General features: G+C 47.3%; 1 protein-coding gene across 2 annotated transcripts in view; it reads right to left on the bottom strand.

Moving 5' to 3' along the window:
• The window catches only part of Ac76E (adenylate cyclase type 2 Ac76E), a 508,349-nt gene that overhangs the window by 314,955 nt on the left and 174,072 nt on the right, over positions 1-19,322 (bottom strand). For both annotated transcript variants that reach the window (XM_089581917.1, XM_089581916.1), the window contains one exon: positions 8,785-9,012. In XM_089581917.1, the coding sequence (XP_089438043.1) occupies positions 8,785-8,928 (144 nt within the window). In that variant the 5' untranslated portion in view covers positions 8,929-9,012. The remainder of the gene's footprint in view (positions 1-8,784; positions 9,013-19,322) is intronic.

Genomic DNA, 19,322 nt, shown 5'->3' with positions numbered 1-19,322 from the left:
AGAATAAGAAGGCAATAAAGAAAGCCCTCATAACCTACAATGTCTCAGGATAGTGATGCGTACAAAAGGTGGGGATAAAGGAAGAAGCGCTCCAGATGTGTTTTCTTGTGTTCTTAGGGTATAACGCTCTCATTACCTTCTTTTTTTCTCGGTTTTAGTGAGTAACCAAAGCAAACCACTTGATCATTTCCTGTTGTTAAAGACTTTATTGTGTTTCCTTGAAGTGTTTTTTTCTTTTCTTTTTGCATTGTCAATTTGAAATGTTTTTGCTGAGTAGGTAAAAAAGAGATTTGCCGCCTGCTGCCGGGTTTTGCCCAACAAGCCACTGATGGCTTTGGCATGCCCGGAAATGTATTATATTGCCTGACGGGAAATAAAATTATTATTATTATTATTATTATTATTATTATTATTATTATTATTATTATTATTGTTGTTGTTGTTGTTGTTGTTGTTGTTGTTGTTGTTGTTGTTGTTGTTGTTGTTGTTGTTGTTGTTGTTGTTGTTGTTGTTGTTGTTGTTGTTGTTGTTGTTGTTGTTGTTGTTGTTGTTATTATTATTATTATTATTATTATTATTATTATTATTATTATTATTATTATTATTATCGTTATTACTACTACTACTACTACGACTACTACTACTACTACTATTATGTTCTGAGGGAAGCGCACTGTATGGAGTAGATTCCAAACGGGGAAAAAACTCGCACAATATATTCACCAAGAGCATTAATGCGGCCGTAATGAAAGTCCTTAAACTAGAACGAATTTCTAGTACTCCATCAACAAAAACTTGATGAAGCTATTTCCCTTTCCTCTGTATCCATTGCCTCGGGTAGCGAGTATTCTAACTGTTTTTATTCTTTGTGCGAACCCATTTTTTAAAGAATTTGTGAAGCCATTCATTCTTGCGGAGATTACATTGAACATTCCTCCGGAAACATTCACTGTGCACGTGTCTCAACCTGAGTGAACGCTCACTTCAGCAAAGCTAGTAATCTAAAGCGGCTACCGCGTTTGGCTGTTGCTCTCAATGATGTCAGTGTGCACATCGTTGCCGCAGTGTTTCGTGACGAGCTCTGGGCCTCTCATTTTGGGCGTTCAGCTGTCTTCGAGCTCTTAACACAGCGTGCTTGCTTTCGCCATTCGTTGCTGCCGTTTTGCGTTCCACCACTGCGGCACTCTTAGCTGGCGGCTTTACTTCGTCTTCGTGCTGCTCCTGTTATTCCTGACTACCTGGCTGCTGGTGCCGGCCACGAACTCCGCCCACATGCTGCCGATTAATTGCTTCTCCCTCATCTTCGCCTCCCCAAGTCCTTAACCCTGCTGCTTCATCAGCATCTCTGACCCGTCCTTCATTGTTCTGATAAATGAGATAACAACGCAGCGCATCAGCTGACCAGCTACTGCGCGCATACTCGCCTACAGACACCACTCTACATTATTTGCTCTTTAATTATTGTTTCTGAAAAGAGACTCATTTTCCGACCGACAGAAACTGCGTGTGGCCGAATTTTACTACCAGTATATAGTTTGCTTTGGCGCCATAGAACGCCTCTCCCCTCCCTTAAATGACTTCCTCCCTCTTTCTACACGGGATTTTTTCGGGCATGTAACCCACACTTCTTCACGACGCTCGAAAGTGGGCTTCCCTTCACGAAGCAGACTTGATAAACCCTGTAAACTTCATCGCATGTAATAGATGGCACCGGTAAGACTTGCACATGCTTCACGGTCGCGTTCAAAGGAGTGGACTTGCAATGGAGGTTATTTTGCTCCTCACGGTATTGTCTTTCCTTTTTTTTCCCCCCCGGCATAGATGATGTGCTTTCAAGGGCGATGGTGATTATCAGCTACACATGTTTACTTACGTCAGGTGCGCGGCAAAACCGGCAATGACACTGCGTATAGGAACACATATTAAGAGTGAAACGAAGTTAAACTACAATACCAAAATGCCACATTATATCAACGAAAATAGGGCAACAAAACATTTTTCCTCCATTGCAAAAAATGGACGCGTTGTTTTTTAATAACGAAGGTGAGCAGTGCGTGAATCGGTGAGGAACTAATTAGCCGATTGTTGGAGACTCTTCAACCAAAAGACGTTTAAAAGTTGGCGGCATTATTATAGCGCAAAATTTCATCAGAGCGCCTGTCCTGCAACGAAGTCATTTACACACCTTTGCAGGGCATGCCGAAGCCGGTTCTGCGGACACGGGCACAACAAAGCAGCCAATAAAGTGTGCCTGCGCTACGGGACCGAAAAAAAATAGACGACAGTAGATGTCGACATCAGAGTAGAAGAAAACAGAAAAAAGCAGTGATATTGGATGTCTGGGAAGTAACAATTTCTTCGTGAGTACAAGCTGGCAAATGCTATCCATGTCTCCTCAGACACCGGACTGCTCGCATGTGAAACTTACAGAAAAAAAATTATTTCGCAAATGAAGCTAGCAGTATTGGTGGATGAGTGCACAGCAAACCACCCTGCTCAATGTAAAACTGCAGGCAGGAAGGTTGCGTGAAAGGCAGTTCGATGAAACCTGTGGAGCAACCAGTCAACCACTCCCCCTGTGGTTGCTCCACACGCGGAGCGGCGGCGACCTTATATGGGGCGCCAGCAAGCTTCTCTTAAGTCTGTGTACTACTACTACAACCGGACGTGAAAGCCGCCCAGCAGAGTGGCAAAGTTATAGGTTCTTTGCCCACGCATGCACTCGTCTAAACATGCCGTGCTACTTAAACGCAGTGTATCGAGAAAACAATTTCTAAAGTAGAGAAAAAAACAGCCTGACGCGAAAACGACAGTACAATCTTCTTCATCTTACATTGGAATCCTCTATTTGGCCCTGTCGGGATTACCCTCAACGGCAAAGTTCTCGGACTTGTACGACTGTATACGCATACATCCCATGGCAGAAAGATAAACGGCGATAAACTAGCTGCGGGATGTGCAACTCCGGCTAGACTTGCCGGCGAACAAGCTCCAGAGCCATTGTGCGCGGTACAATATAGGCGAAAGTTCGCGGTCAGATGAGTGTCGCCCGTGGGCGGCAGCAATACGTGCGATATCACCGCCATAAGGAGCCTGCCTGCTTGTGGACACTCGATCGCAAGAGAGGGGAGAAGCCACCGCGGTGCTCGCCCTTTGTGCCATCAGAGCGGCGGCCGCTCGCAGTAGTTGCAGAGTGGCCCGAGTGCCTCGGGTCATAAACTGAAGCGGGTCTGTTGCAAACCCTGCAAGAGCGGACGCGAACCTTGCCAGCGACAGTGTTTGCCTTCCTGCCGCCTCTAGCTCTCCCCACTTGTGGTCTCATTCGCCTCGTCGCCGCTGGCATCTCAGCCTCCAAAATGTTAACAACCGCCGCATAAAGACGAGAACGAAAAAGCCAACATTTAGGACAGTTTTGATGAAACTGCATGCGCTAAGAATGCCGCTAAATGAGTACACGCTCTAGGAAAGCACGTCTTTGTGTTCGCAGGCAGCGTCGTTTTTCTGAAGTACCACCAAGCAGGTGCCGCATCCTTTGGCGAACCTTCCGTTTCAGCGCGTTGCTGCTATCTTTTCTCTTGTGTGTGTGTGTGTGTGTGTGTGTGTGTGTGTGTGTGTGTGTGTGTGTGTGTGTGTGTGTGTGTGTGTGCGTGCGTGTGTGTGTGTGTGCGTGTGCGTGCGTGCGTGTGTGTGTGTGTGTGTGTGTGCGTGCGCGTGCGGGGTGTGTGTGTGTGCGCGCGCGTGTGCGCGTGCGTGCGTGCGTGCGTGCGTGTGTGCGCGTGCGTGCGTGCGCGTGCGTGCGTGCGCGTGCGTGCGTGTGTTACCCAAGACGCGACATTTCTTAGCCTGAACAAGCAGTATGCACACATCTGTGCATAAGGGTTCTAATTACAAATATTTGCACGTGTTTTCTGCCGTTTGCTAATTTTTGCCAAATGCAGAAGCAGCTAGTTGGAACGTATTGATACTCAAAAGCACCAGAAGCAAATTTAAATGCTCGTTTATGGCGTCAGGATGTAAGTTAAAACTGCAGCGCATGGTGGCCACGGGAATGCACCGCTCCCCCCGTGTCTCGATCTACCTACGTCACTGCGACATGGAAGCAGCGAAGCTTTTGTCGGCTCTCTCGAATGCGTCAGCCGTCACCGCCGGCGCGGTGCCGTAAACGTAGGCCCACGACGCACTCCTTGAGGCCATAGTAATAGGCACACGTCGAATGCGGCCAACTTGTCAACGTAACTTTAATACAAGTGCGGAGTCTGTACTTGTAGTATGGGACCGTAAAACCAAGGAGCATAGGGAATTTTGTTTTAATTTGCGGGGCTCATCAATGGAAATTATTAGTAAGCATTTTATCGCTTAAATATATTTGATTAGAAAACAATATATATATATATATATATATATATACCTGTTTACTTCGTAAGGCGGTACCTGCAAGCTGGTTTGCTTATATGAAATTGACGTCGCCGTGTTTTCGCTCTCCATCTGACTTTCCATGTCGGCCAAGGAGTTCTAAGCCAACTGTAATGATTTCGCTCCTGAAAGTAAAATTTAGTAAGTATGCCGATTGTATACTGGACTTGGCTGCATCCTGGTATGCATGGAAAACTCATACACTTAATGAATACTACACTGTATAATATTAATTATTCTGAGAACAATATAAAAGAAATAAATGAAGAGGGGTCTGGAATAACGCGCAATTTCAGTCGCAAATAAGGGCTTCCCCGTAAAATCCTGGTGACTTGACGCAGTGTTCAGTACCTTGATTTTACGAGTACAGAACTCGTAATGGAGAACTAGATAACGGAGCTAAGAGTACCTGTGTTCTCAGTGTTGCGCTTGTTGGTTCTATCGCCTCTCTTTTCTCTTGACCAGGCCCTGGCCTTGAGTTCAAAGGAGCTCGCGTGAACAAAAATTTTGTGCTGAATGAATGCCACCGCCTTAAGTTGCTTTCCGTGTAAAAAAATACACTGGGGCGTTTTCTTAGGGTAAAATCAGATCATTGAAGAGCTCCTAGGTGCGCATTCGGAGTCACGGTTGCTTCCAGCGTGTGCGTGAACCCTCAAGCAGCGCCATGACCGCCAGCTCGTTGAGATTTACAACCACTCAATACAAGGGAGAACTCGCACTGCTTAAGAAATCGATAGAAGGTACCCCCAGGCTGAGGCGTGTTTTGCCTAACGGGACTGCTTATACGGGCCCCTCACAATTGTGGAATGCAATTCAATGTGCCGAAGGAGGGGGGGGGGGGGGGGGGGTGCAAAACATATTGCAGAAAAAGATCGCGATGCCATTTGTAGAAACCTCAGCTGAAGCAGCGCTCAGAGGCGACATTATATTTCGTCAGTGATAAAACAAACGCACACTGTTTTTGAGTGACTTTTTTTGGCTTAATTTTAAAACTGGGGTTTTATCAGGCGAAATGATGTTTTCTTCGAAATGCCAGCGGATTGTAACTTAAGTCGCGAAAAAGATGTGAAGACAGGTGCGACCTGTGAAGAGGTGGGACGCCCTTTATACTGTAGGTGCTGTGTCTCCTTTAGTCGCGTTCTGAAGAAGTGCATTTGCAAGACTCACACAGTGTGGTGGGACTCGAACGGAGGCTCCTGTCGCAAGCAATTCAACCCTGGGAAGCCGAGCACTAGGCCGGGAGCTGACTAGTACCCATTTGAGATGGCAGTGGATGCCCGGCCGGCAGTGGGAGTCGAACCCACCACCTCCCGAAGCCGAGGTGGGTGCTCCACCTCGTGGCCAAGAATTTGATAAATTTCATTAGCTATGCTAGGTGTTGCTCGTCAATGACGTATTTCAACAGATTGATCCGCTGCCCTTTTTCCCTTACCGAGACGTGTATCATATAGACATAAGTGCGCTTTTCCTTACAGCTCTCGCACTGAAATAGATAACCTTGTAGCGTAAAGCGCGGATATCCCTATAGCACAACATTCGTAGCAGTTAAGGTAGAAGTTTTAAGAGCGCAAAGAACATGGTTGCCGCGTACGAAAATTGGCTGCACTGCAAGCGTGCCTGCAGTGTGACTTTCTGGGACGAAAAACTACAGAGAATGTTCACTACATTCGAATCGGAGCGAAAACACGGAAATGTGCTACGTAGAAGACGACGGCGAGCCAGCAGTGCCGCGGGACGGAGCAGATGGAAGTTGATGAAGACCACGCTCTCCAATGCACAGCGTGAGTGTGTGGTGCAGTTTAACACGATGCGTGTTGGCTGCAGCGATAGCCTATTCCATGAAAGAAAAAAAATAGCCTAGTGGTCTCGCTCAGCGGCCCTTAAAGGAGATCTACTCGCGCCGCCGCGGGCTCGATTCCCAGTCATGGATATTGATTCAATGTCCTTTTCTCTTTTTCGTGGTTCGTCCTCTAACTCAGCTGGAGGTCGAATTTACACTGTCCGCGATCGAAGCAGGACGTCCCGTAGTGAAGCTTTCGCTTCAAAACTGTTGATCAGTCCCCCACGCTTAAGGGTGCACTAAACAGGAATCTTAAATAGTCATTTTACTTCGGGAACTCGATGTACACTCTCCGAGCATTCTTAGAAACTTCGAGTTGTTGTCCTGTGTGGCCGATTTCTCTATCAAATCGAATTAAACGACCCAGCTCCAGCCTTTTCTTTTTTTTAACTCTCCTTCGAAAAGAGGAGGAGTCAGCCAACGCGTGGAGTTCCTTTCAGCCAGTAGCGTGGTGGCTTCGTTTTCGCTTTTATTTTGTTTTTAGGTTTCCGCGAATAAATAGTTACAGTGCAGACTACATAGCCACAAATTAGGTCCGCGGAATCAAAAATACGCATGGGCTGTTTGCTTTCGCCGATCGCTATGTATCACTCCGCCGATGAAAGAGCGGTAAGCCGCCAATCACTGACTCGCGAGTTGCCTGTCGGAACGTCGAACAGGGCTGCACTCCCTTAATAGCCTATCGGATCTACCAAAATTGCATACGGGATACGGACCCCGCACACCGTTACCTTATATGGGCCCCTGCTCAACAGGGGTTGGCAGGAAACGAGGCAGCAGACGCAGCCGCCCGCGCGCTCTCTCACCGGGCTGTTTTCTCCTCCCCACCCGATCAGGAACCCGATTTTAATCCGGTCTATACATTCAAAGATATTACAACCTATTATCAAAATTATCATCGCCTTTACCCTAGCCCATGTAAAGGCATGAAGAAGGCGGATGAGCGGCTCCTTCTCCGCCTTCTCACCAATACATTGCTGTGCCCGGCAGCACTAAAACATTTTGGCACCTCCTTTAACGGCAGCTGCCCACACTGTAGTGCAGTGTCTTCTGACACCTATCATATGGTGTGGGCCTGCCCCTCCAACCCCGCTATTCCCCCCATCCCCAACCCAACCCGGGAGGACTGGGAGGCGACCCTGCTCGGCTGCCACGACTTACAGGCCCAACAAGCCTTAGTCGGGCGCGCCCGGGCGGCGGCCACCGCCACTGGGGTCCCATACTAGGGACCTCCACCTAGTGTTTGTAAGGATCGGTTCCTTACGGGCTGATCCAAACATACCTCCTGTTCATTCTTAATAAATGTTTTCACCACCACCACCACCACGCAGCTGGCTGAAAGGCACTCCACGCGTGAGCTGTCTCCTCCTCATTTCTAAGGTGAGTTCAAAAAAAAAAAGGGCGGGTGCTGGGACGTTTAATTCGATTTAATAGGGAAATCGGCCGCACAGGACAATAATTCGAAGTTTCTTAGAATGCTCGGAGCGTGCAGATCGAGTTCCCGCGGTAAAAAGACGAGCTCGGAATCCTCTTTAGTGCACCTTTAACCTCGACATTGTCCCACACCTTTCCAACGACAGCAGCGTCACGGATCTTCATCTATATAAGAACAGCGAGCTCAGACGAACGGCTTCAATTGCATGCTCGGCTTGAAAAAAAGCCATGCGTAAAGTTAAAAAAATGAAAATTTTGCAGTGCCATTTAAAACTTCCGTGGCGCTCAACGTGCGCATCACCCAATTTGATTACATTCATACATTGCTCAGCGCAGGAACCTATGGAGTTCCTACCTCATCCCATTTTGAAGCGAAAAGCTTCTCTAGGCTCTTCAACACCGCGCTTCGCGTGAGCCACACTACCACACTACAGTGATTTCACGCGGAGCGCGGGTGGCCGCTGCTGCCGCAGCCGTCGTCGCCGCCGCGCGCTGACTCCGTCGTCTGACCCAAGGAGGTCCCTGGTCTGACCGCTCCTCGCCATCGTTTTACCCTTCGCCGCTACCGCGCGGTCGCCGCCGCCGTCCCAAGAGGAGAGGGTTCTTTCGCAAGGCGTTGCGAGAACGCGTGAGCGGCGGCGGCGGCCATAGAAGAGGCGGCCATCCTCGCCACCGTTTGACCTTTCGCCGCAGCCGTGCGCAGTGCACATTTGAAATAAGGGGTATAAAGGCGCGCTTGCCCATAAAACAGGCGCAGACACTCGCCATGGAAGGAGAACAGGAAGCAACAATCGGACTGCGCAGAAACACCGATCCAGAAGTGGTAGCTTGGGAGTTGACTGAAAAGCAGCGAGAGCTTTTCGCTCCGAGATATCCAGGCTTAACCTTAGCTAAGCCTCAGCCAATTTTTTCCCGCAAACCAAGTTCCAACCGCACAAGTGACAGTCGCGCGGCATGTGCTGATCTGAGAACCAATCCTGTTAATTTCTTTTTTTTTTTCATTTTACAGCGAGAACATTCGCTAACAGAGACAGGGTCTGCGGCGCGGGAAGTGCTGAGATTTGTGGCGCACAAAGCGGAGCTCGGACGTGACTCACGTGCGGGTAGAGCAGGAGCACGAGGACTAAGAAGGCCAGACCCAGCATCACCAGCGCGGCCAGCAGCGCGAGCAGCAGCGAGTGCCGCAGCCGGCCAGAGTAGCGCCGCCGCAGGTCCGACAGGTCCACACTGCCGGGCCCCATGTCCGGCCGGGCCACGTCGGTGCCGCCCCCGTCGGGGCCCGCGGCGCGTGTCGCCAGCGCGCCACCCAGGGCACCTGGACGGCCCTGCGCACACCGAAGGCTGTCAACCGCCAGCATCGTGTGATCTACACTGTTGTAAGAACGGGGCAATGAGACACACACTCTTCTTGTCTCTTCCACTGTCTACGGCCCCTTTCTCGGGGCAACAAAAGACTCCGTTCTTAGCGACCCGGTATCGCTGGACGTGATATAATGTTTTAAACTTAGAATACAACTAGTTTATTTTTGCCGTTGTTATAAAAAAAGTGACCTGGTATCGATGGGCGTGATATAACGTTTTAGACTTTGAATACAAATAGTTATGTTTTTGCCGGACCTGGTCACTTTCTCGCGGATATCAGTCCATCGTGACTGCAGAGTTCGACGTGCGCCGTCACATCTATACAGCATGACGCAAAACGTCTGCGTTTGCCAGCCTGTCCGTCTTTCGAGAATAGCGACAAACTTCGTTGCCGCTCATGTCGGGCATTCTCGGACAAAAATTCTGAAAATTGGGCAGTTTTAAAACACTGTTATGGGAATATTCAAAGCAAAGGTTCATTGCTGCGCTTGTGTGTTTTACTGTGTTCTTGCTCGGTCCTTGTTTTTGTTCGCGCAGTTTTAAAATATGAACGATTCAGACCAACTAGCCCACCAGAAGATACTTTTGAACAATGGTTCATTGTTCTGATATGTAGCAAAATATTTCTTTTCAAGTGTTTCCATCGATCGCATCGAACAGTTAAGGCTGCCATCGAAAACCAATGGGGAACTCTTTTGACGATAGCAAAAACGTCACTAGGAAAAAAAAATAAAAGGCTGCCGTCGGGTGATCTGCTGATATATTGATTGCTAAATTGAAATCTTAAAATTTGAGAAGAAATTGAGAATTTAAGAAGAATTCCTGGGTATGTCGCAAAGATTGAGCACGGCACTTGACTGTGTTCTACACGTTGTGGCCTCTTGCGGTCCGCGAAGGGCGAAAAAGCAGAAGCCCGGTAGTACCGATGTCAAACGGTAAGAGGAGTTTGAGTTCAGCGCCAATTGAGGATTTAAGGGATGCCTATGCCGGCAATGTTTAACAATTAAACGCTCAAGAACGTGCAAGCTTTCTTCTGCAAGGGAGTAACTGAGAATTCATAATTAGCGCAAGCTCTCTTGGTGAAGGCACGAACCGAAAATTCAGTATTATCACGAACCAGAACAGCGCAAACCTCCCAAAAAACACAGAAGGGGATTGCGAGACACTGGAGCTGACTAACAATTGAAGTTTTATTGTTTTGACACCTCAATACGTGTACAGCTAGCATCGAAAACAACAAAAAGAATAAATCCTGATAGAGAGATATCTGAACTAGAAATCAAGCATTGGACCATGATCACCCAGCTCCCGATAGAGAAACGAAACTCCTAACCCGGAAGGCCTATGAAAGGATTGCTGACACAACACTCTTTTAGGCTCGCGATTTTTTCGGCCTCAGTAATTTCTCGCGTGGTTCTCTCACCACGCCTGCGCAGCACGTTTGTGTTATAGTCAATTGAGGTGCGCATTTGCAAGCTCTGCGGTGAACATCTAGGTGGCTTGAAATCCTCTCATTCACATTGCTCTGATAGTCTTTTATTAAAGTATCTGGCGGCTTCGTCCACGCATGCGTAGCCACAAGACAAGGGAATAAAATACACGACAGCTTCAGCGCAACAAACGAACCGCTCGCGATTGTTTATGGTGCAACCTACGTATCTTCGACCCATTTAATTTACGTGCCTGCACAGACTTGACAAGCGATCAGGAGTTGAAAAAAGAACGGCTATTGCACCTCTTACTCCTAACTTTTTTCAAGTTTTGCGAAATCCCGTGCGCGTAGGGAATCACAGCGATCTTATCCTTGTCGCTTTTGTTGCGAAAGCAACACCACTGGAGCCCAGCCCGGCTCGTCGCGTATGCTCGTGGCGGTGCAGCTATCAAATGACCTTGAGTCACCGTTGCCTAGCAACCGCTTCAGTTGCGCTCGAACAGATGGTGCCGCGCCGCAGTCGCCTGTCACTCCTATCATTTTTTTTCGTCTCTTTTTGTTCTTAACAAGGCCTCAGCCACTGAGGACAAGTGCATCGGCGGGTATTCAGCCTGTACTCGTCGGTGCGTCTGGTTTAAAAAACTATCTTCCAGCATGTGGTTTGCAAGATTTTTTGTCTGCATTGTTGAAGCATGAATTAATGATGTTGCGCTTAACAAACCTCGAGTGGGCTGAATCAAAGGGTAGAAGACGTTTGTTGGCCCGAGGTTCAAAGGCCCAGCACACATGATTGCAGTTAAAATATAGTCCTAATTGGAAAAAAAAAACTATGAAACCATATGCTGGCAGTTCGTAGGGGGTAATAAAAGGGCCCAGAATGCTTGAAAAATTGCTATGAACTTTGGAAGCTTCGTGCGGGAGGGCTCATGTTCGCTCGGGAGGTAACAGTAACAAACCTTAAAAATGAATTCTTCCACAAACGCTTCGGTACATAGTCGTCAGCTACGCAAGCTGGTTGGAAGCATGTCTTTTTCTTTAAGTTTATTCAGGTCCTTGATATATGCGCAGGTCAGAATTTGAACATTAAGTGTTTTGTCAAGGTCTGCGTTCCCTGGCATAGCCGCAAAAGCTTCGGACGGATTTTCTAGGATATCGTTGGTCGAGAACCTCATCAGTTGCACCGCCGCACCATTATGCCGGTGGCACCGTTTTTTTTTTCTTTTGTGTGTCTGTGTCTTCGCTTCCGTGCCTCCGTCCAAGCCAATTTTTGTCCTCTTCGTTCACTCGCTGCTCGAAGATTTTTGTGCACTTGGATGCCCAGCGGCATCAAAACCCGGAGGTCTGAACCCCCTTCCGTCCTCTTGTGCGCCCGCACATTTTTCGCGTTCTTTTCTTATATTTCTTCCGAAAGCTTATTAAAATGAAATATCTTCTTTTCGAGCACTGCACTCTATCTCTTGAGCTGCAGTTATTACGTATAGATTAACAAGAGGATAACCAGAGCCCTCAGCGCTGTTTTATTTAAAGAATAATTCTTTTTACACCGCACACCTCCCGGCAAAATGATGTAGCGAGTTAAAACCCTGACAGCGAGCGATATTTAATTACAGCCAGCGGCGGGATCTTCTCGCTACGGCCTTGGTTAAGTTTTTTCCTTTCGAACTTGCAGTTTATGGACCCCCTTTTTTTTTGTAGCCGCCTCGTTTCACTATATCGCCAGACAAATGGGCCAAGTACGCGTATTCTGGTTTTACCTGACAAGAAAGAAAATAATTTTCGGTGAAGACATCATCCTGCCTAAGCTACAACGAGGGGGAAAAAGAAGGCGGAACGAAAAATAAAAATAAATACCGTCTCTATAGCGCAGCAGGAAGCAGCGTTGTTTGCTTTGAGATCACCTAAGATCGAAGAGCCGCCGACTAGAAACGTCTTCTTCGTCCGTTTGCTGACTGCGAGTTCAAACAGAATAGTGAAATTGCGCGGGTGCCTCTGGCTCCGTTTCGGCGCTGTGTCAACAACACCCTTCAATAGATACTATCAAGCCGGGCTTTGACGCCCCGGGAAGCCGACAGAGAAGAACAGAACTGAGCAAAGCCACCTACGCGGGATCCATCCGGGGGGAACGAGTAAAGGAGCGACGGCACAGTGTTTGCCACAATAATGCAGGGAGGGAACGCGACAGGTACTGTCAGAACCGCTCCCCTGATCTCGCTGTGTTTGGTGCGGTTGCTGCTCCCCGTCGAAGCGAAGAAAAAACAAAACACGCGGTGGGTGGCGAAGCAGGATTCTATTCGGGCGCAGGGGCGGGAAAAGCCGCCTCCTCTTTGCGCTCCTTCTCAGGCGTCACAGTAAGACCACGTCTCGATCAAATATTGCTGTGGAATATGCAAGGACATATGTCTCACTCCTGCGTAGTGTTGTTTCTGTGATGAGGAAAAGGCAAGGTTTTTTTTCTTTTATTGTTCGAAGGGTATGCCTTCGGCCGTGAGTGAAGAAATGGGAATAAGGATGTCGGGCGTAAGGTTAGAGGAAGGAAGTCCAGTATCACGGATGAACCTGCAGAGGAAGTATATGTGCTATGAGTTTACATATTCGCTTATCAATATCAGATGCGCTGTTCTGCCGCAGGCTCGCTTCCCTGAAGAATGGTACCCACATTAAGCCGTCGCTGGGCATGGCTACAACAACACTTTAATGCAAATTTTTTTCTATATGAAAGGTAGTTCGTGCCGAGCGAAACAATGGAACAATGACTATAGCAAACCTCGCCTGGGGCACTCTTTTGTACATCTTATATTTGTGTGCAATTACAACTAAAACCGTTGGAAATTGCATTATCCACAATGAACGAAGCACCAACGCTGCGAATTCAACTGATATAGAATTGTGTCGGTGCAAACCTCTTAGCTCGCATATTTGGTCGAGTTCACTTAACCAACGGAACTTCGCAAGCTTTTGGTCAAGTTTAATGATATTGCAACAGGAGCGCCACAGTCAAGAAGCACAGACGCTTCGGACGTGTTATGCGCGCCTGAAGCTTTTCGTTCAAATTAAGCGTATAGGCAGCCATTAAAACCGTTCATTCGAAGAATCCCTCGAGGTGAAGTAGATCTCAACTAGGAGACAGTAATCTGCGATCATGGGGATGCTAATGAGTAGTTGCTCCCTTTCTGAAAGGCAGCCGTTGCTGTCAAATGCTGCAGAGAATCTCCTTAGCATGATGAGCAAAGCTATTGAAAGACCGCCCGCAGTCCAGTGACACCAGCCCGCGAGACAGCTGGCTACTTGAGAATGCAAGCGAAAGTAGCGCTTTGTAGTTGTATAGCGTAAAGAAAGAAAAATTGCTCAACCCATTTATGAAAGAGCCGTAGAGCAAAAACACTTCTTGACGCGAAAGCACGTGTGTATGAAGGGGGGGGGGGGGGGGGGGGGTTGAATAGGTGTATACCCGTAGCTACATACCAGGTGTTTCAGGAAGACTAAGCCGTTCTCAAAAATAGCTTTTTTGAGGTAAAAATATGGCTTTTTAAGCATAAAGTAGTACTAGTGTTGGCGGACACCAGAAAACAGCGACTCATCTTAGGTAGTAAGCTGGTTAACTAATTTTTAATAATTAATTTGTGACTATTAAGGTTAGGCGTCTAGTTGCAATTAGAGACTTGTAGCCGGTCGTTAGTAATAGCCATATCAGTTTTAGAATTCCGAAAACGCGATTACCCTTGGCGCTGTGGCTCGACAAAATTTGATTTAGTTTATGGCTTATCGGGGTTTAACCTCCCAAAGCGACACATACTATGAGGGACGCCGTAGTGAAGGGCTCTGAAAATTTCGACCACCTGCAGTTCTTTAACGTGCACTAACATCGACAAAATTGGGCTTTTTCGACTAGTTACTTGCATTGGAAAGGTTGCTTTGCCTGCATGCTTTTCGAAAGAATGTATTTTGGCACGATGTAGCCGAAATTTGTTGGTCCACAGTGCCGAGGATAATCGTGTTTTCGGAATTCTGAAAACAGATATGGCTACTACTAACGACAGGCTATAAATCTGTAATTGCAACCAGTTGCCTAGCTGTCATAGTTAAAAAGTTAATTATCCGAAATTAGTCAACCAGCTTACTACTTGAGACGATTAATCGGTTTTCCGGTGTTCGCCAACACTGATACTACTATGCCGCAAAAGCCATATTTTTACCTCGAAAAGACTATTTTTGAAAATTGCTTAAAGTCTTCCCTGAAACACCTGGTACACGCAGGAGCCAGGCGTGGATCAAGTTTGGTGGCGCCCACGAGCACTGAACGGGCAACCCTCACAACGCACTGCTTTTCCAAACATTTCTAAAGCATCACAGTCATGCGGCAGAGTCGTCAGAAAAGCTTATCACCGTGGCGTGCGCATTAAATGCAGGATGGTGAAAGGAAGCGCTTCGATCGACACGACTGTGTGATTAGCTTTTTCCGTTAGTCAGGCCGCACTAATTCGAAAGGCTCGGCTGCGGTGCTGTGACAGACTTAATCATAAACTGTACAAGCACGACAACCGCATTTCTGTATGTCACGAAGGCTACTCATTGCACCACTTCGAGTTAACTATTTATCCAAACAAGAGGTGTCGGAACATGTGCGATGCATCTGTGAACTGATGAACAGCGACTTGTCATAGAATTACTGACCTGCTTATGTTTACTCGGCATCATCCCTAGGCCTAAAAGAAATTTACTTTGGTATTCAAAAATGTCGTTTCCTCTTATTCACGGTACTCACGCTGCATTAAACATAAAATGTTTTAGCTTCCATTGTCGGCAATATCAGTCTAACATTGTAACGAAATCGCTGCGAAGTTGACAGAAAAAGTTTCGTCAGCAATACATTCACACACAAGGAAAAAGCTTGAAGAGACCCGGGCTGGATTGCAGCCAACGCCAGAACAGCGCACAACGAGAAACTGGCCTGACGCATTATACCACTCGGTCACCGCCATGACAGTTTGCACAATGTCTGTAACTGCTTTCGGTAACTACACTCACCCACGCGCACCATAAGCAACACACAGGACGTCTCTGCGGTGTTTTCTCACTTATTTCACTCCTTTCATCCCTAGGGTACCTGGCGACGCGGCTCAGCTGTCCGCCTTGAGTGAGGCAGCATTTACTGCGCCTTCGCGTTACTTATAATCGCATCCTCTTCTTTCCCATCCTCGCAGAGCGCCGTTCGCTAGAGACTAGGTCGGCGTGCAGGTGGCAATGTTAAGAACTCTAGTACTCACTGCGTGAAAACAGAAGCGGCAACGCACTAAGAAAAAGACAAAGAGCATAAATCATTATCATCACCGTCGTCCTCATCTACCCTCCCCCTCCATGTCTGGTACGTTTGATGTGCGCCTCCACGTGCTTAGAGCCCCAGCCGAATGATGGGCCACTGGGGTACACCCGAAGCTTTCAGGAGTACCCACCACGGTGGCTCTGCGGCTATGACGTTCGTCTGCTGAGCCCTGGTTCGCTTGCAGGCGCAGCGGTTGCATTTAGATGGAAGAACTGTGTGGAAACGCCATTAGTTGAGACTTCGGTGCGCGCTAGGAAACCTCAGGTGGCCTAAATTAATCTGCAGCTGAGCCCAGTGTTGGCTTAGAACGTAAAATCAATAGATAAATGAGTGAATGACTTAATAAATCAGGGAATCGATAAATCATTCACCGTATAAATAAATCAGTAAGTCGGTTAGTGGCGCAAAAGCCAGCCATCTTGAGCAACGAGCAATTACGTCACAGATCAGTAAGTAGGATGAAGCAGATTTTCGCGAAGTTATCGACGTTTATCGGAAGTGCGGCATACACACATTTTAACAACTATAGAAATAATTCACAGGGCAGACATGATTTGCCTTTTCATAAGCCTTGATACTTTATGGACACCTGTCAAATGAATCAATTATTTTCCCCTCTAAAGGGCTGATGTTTGGAACACATTTCTACACGACACGGTTTCTCTCGAGCCTGTGCTTTGGCTAATAAGGTAGGTAAATAGCTCTGAACCTTCGCACTGGAAGCAAACTTTAAAAACAGGAACAGACGAGGTCGAGAACAAAAGCAACGCGTGCTTGTCGCATTTCTTCTGCTCGATAATTTGATCTTCTTGTCGGTTTTTCGCCGGGAAAATTACTGTTCTGACATACATATTCTTAGGAAGCGATTTTTGCTTCTGTTTTTGGAGCCAGCATATACTGACTCTGTAAGAAGAAGTGAAGGAAAAAAGTGCCGAGTACGTTTCCAGTTTTACTTGGAGTTCCTGTAGCCGCGCATCAGCCTTATACTGTGCTGGTGAAGCTAAGGGGTGAACCGACACGCAGAAAAGCACGCAGAGAAACGCTACTCCGTGCTTCGAGTCCTCTTTCGTTGCAGGCGCATGGTTTTCATGCAGTTTTAGGCGACCCAGAGGAGTATTAAAGGGACTGTGCAATAAATTAATTACGATTACGTAAAGCAGACGAGAGATAGGCATTCCATCCCTCGTCACCCCAGCGCAAGAAGTTTTGAGCTAGCATCAATAACAACGAAGTTATAGACGATTAAAAATCACGCTCCTCCTCTCTCCCCTCAACTCGTACGCGCGGAGCACCAAGAAAAAATAAAGAAAACAGCTTTGGGTCTGGGACCCGCCCATGAATATGTCATTCGCTGACGTTCGGTTTGCGACTTTCGGTTGTCGCACCCAGCACCCCAGCAGCAGCGTCGGCAGGGTCACTCCGGTCTCTCTTCGCCTTCCTGGATCGCGGCGCACGTCGGATTTTTTTGCTTGTCACTGCGAAAAAGGCACTTCGAGTGGTTCCCGAATTCCCGACAGAAAGAGGCGGCAGAGGTAAACTGAAAACATATGCTTGACGGCAATGCCCTGGCTCGCACTTGCCCGATGGGGTCGCGCGGCGCCTCGAGCAAACGATTTTCACGGCTATCGGAAGCGCGTCCGTGACGACGTGACTGCCGTGGCTCCAGAGAATGACAACGTGTGGTCGCCTGCCGACGTCACGAGACTAATGACGTCTATTTTCCCAATTTTAGTTTCAAAGTCAGTCTCTACGAAGACACCAATCGGCCCGCGAATTTAAAAAAACGCGGATTTTAAAAATTCATAATAAATTGCCGGCTCAGTTCCGAAGACTCATACTTGGTGTGAATGCTTCTTAGCATCATTTCCAATCATTGAAAACATTTACAAGTGACTTTTAATTCATTGCATAGTCCCTTTAACACTTCGTTATGTACAAAAGAATTGCTTCTATACATTTCATATGTCTGAAAACAACATGGAACTTTTTGGCACACCCCGAAGATTTACTATGAATCGGTACGTTCCCATGCTTGCTCGGAAAATAAGACCTCATCTCTGACCGCACTGCGTGCGTGCGTAGAGTGTTCGGATATTCACTGATCTGGTTTACACATTGCCGTCGATAGTGTGCGCCCAAAACAATCGAGGTATTTATTTACCAATTCTGGGGCCGCATACTGCAATGAGTTTTTTTTTCCCAATTGATTGCCTTGCCTTTGGCATGGCTTTCAGGTTTTTTTGTGACAGGCAGCAGCTGTCCATGAAAAATACATAAAATAATCAACAAATTAAGTCCAATTAAATATGATCTTTGTTTTGAGAATGGGGAATGGAATCAATAAAAAATCTGGCTCTGATACCCTGCATCTGCTTAAACACAAAGTGATGTTACTCGCTAGTATTGTAGTCGCGAACGAGATTGTTACCGGGGGGCAGTAGGAAACGTTAAATAAACTGGTCAGAACACGAGAACGATTCCATTCTACAAAAATGACGTGGGGAGGGATAAAGTACATTCATTCGTAGAAACGCTGGGTCAAACACGTACGATGAGTAAGAAATTGGACCAAAAAAAAATAAAAATAAAACAAAATTCGTAATAATTTCAGCTTACAACTGTCTACCGCCGGCCACGCATTTGACCATTCAGCTTGAAATGCGTTTTGAAGAAACCCTGATGACAAATAGAAGTTGGCCTGCATCGATAGGGTACAGCGTTCTAATCCCAAAGAGACCGCTCTCACCAAGAAGAGAGCTTTTATAAGCAAGGAAGGACCAAAAAAAAAAAAAAATGTCGCCATCATCGGCCTATTTCGCAAGTAATATGCGTGTCTCGGCACTGATTTTAATCGTGGATCCCGGAGGCTACGCTACATCGGCATTCACTTCAAAACGGTGGCTACCCCTGCTTTTTGGTAAGAACGTCACGGGTTTGAATCGACTGACGGGAAGAAGCTTTCTATAAATCCAATTTCCTCGCTAATAAATGCGTCTTTTACTGCCGGACACTCGTGAACAAAGTCAGAAAGATCCAGAGAATCAAGTTTTACTGAGAATAATAATTTGATGGAGTTGTCCTGCAGCGTCTCTTCAAGGCAGCACTCTGACTCTCGCTATTGAAACGGGCAATAAACAGAGCTGGCAGCGTAAGCGTGATCCGCCGCTTCCTTCTGCATGGCGCCGCTCTTCGCCTGAATTCCTAACTCCGCGTGACAGCTGCCGACCACGAGTAGACCCAAACCACCAGAGTCAAAACGGCGTCGACCCCGCGTCTGGTCCGTTGAGACGAGACTGTGCGCTGATAAGCTATATCCGGTCGTTCCTCGCCGTCTCCACGAGTTCCTTCTGCATTAAGCTCAGTGCTTTGCCAGTCGCCCACGCAACGTGTGTACTGAACCCTTCGAGTGTTTTAACACGAAATAGGTGAAAAAGCACTCCGGCCGGCAACTGCGAGGACGGAAGGCTCGCGACCGCTTGTCATTAGGTTTCAAAAGCCCCATTCACCGCCTCTCCAAACCA

This window comes from Amblyomma mixtum, chromosome 3 (assembly GCF_055824585.1).
Source record: "Amblyomma mixtum isolate Tamu chromosome 3, ASM5582458v1, whole genome shotgun sequence".
NCBI lineage: Eukaryota > Metazoa > Arthropoda > Arachnida > Ixodida > Ixodidae > Amblyomma > Amblyomma mixtum.
The sequence above is the reverse complement of the archived record's forward strand: the minus strand, read 5'-3'. Positions and strand labels throughout refer to the sequence as shown.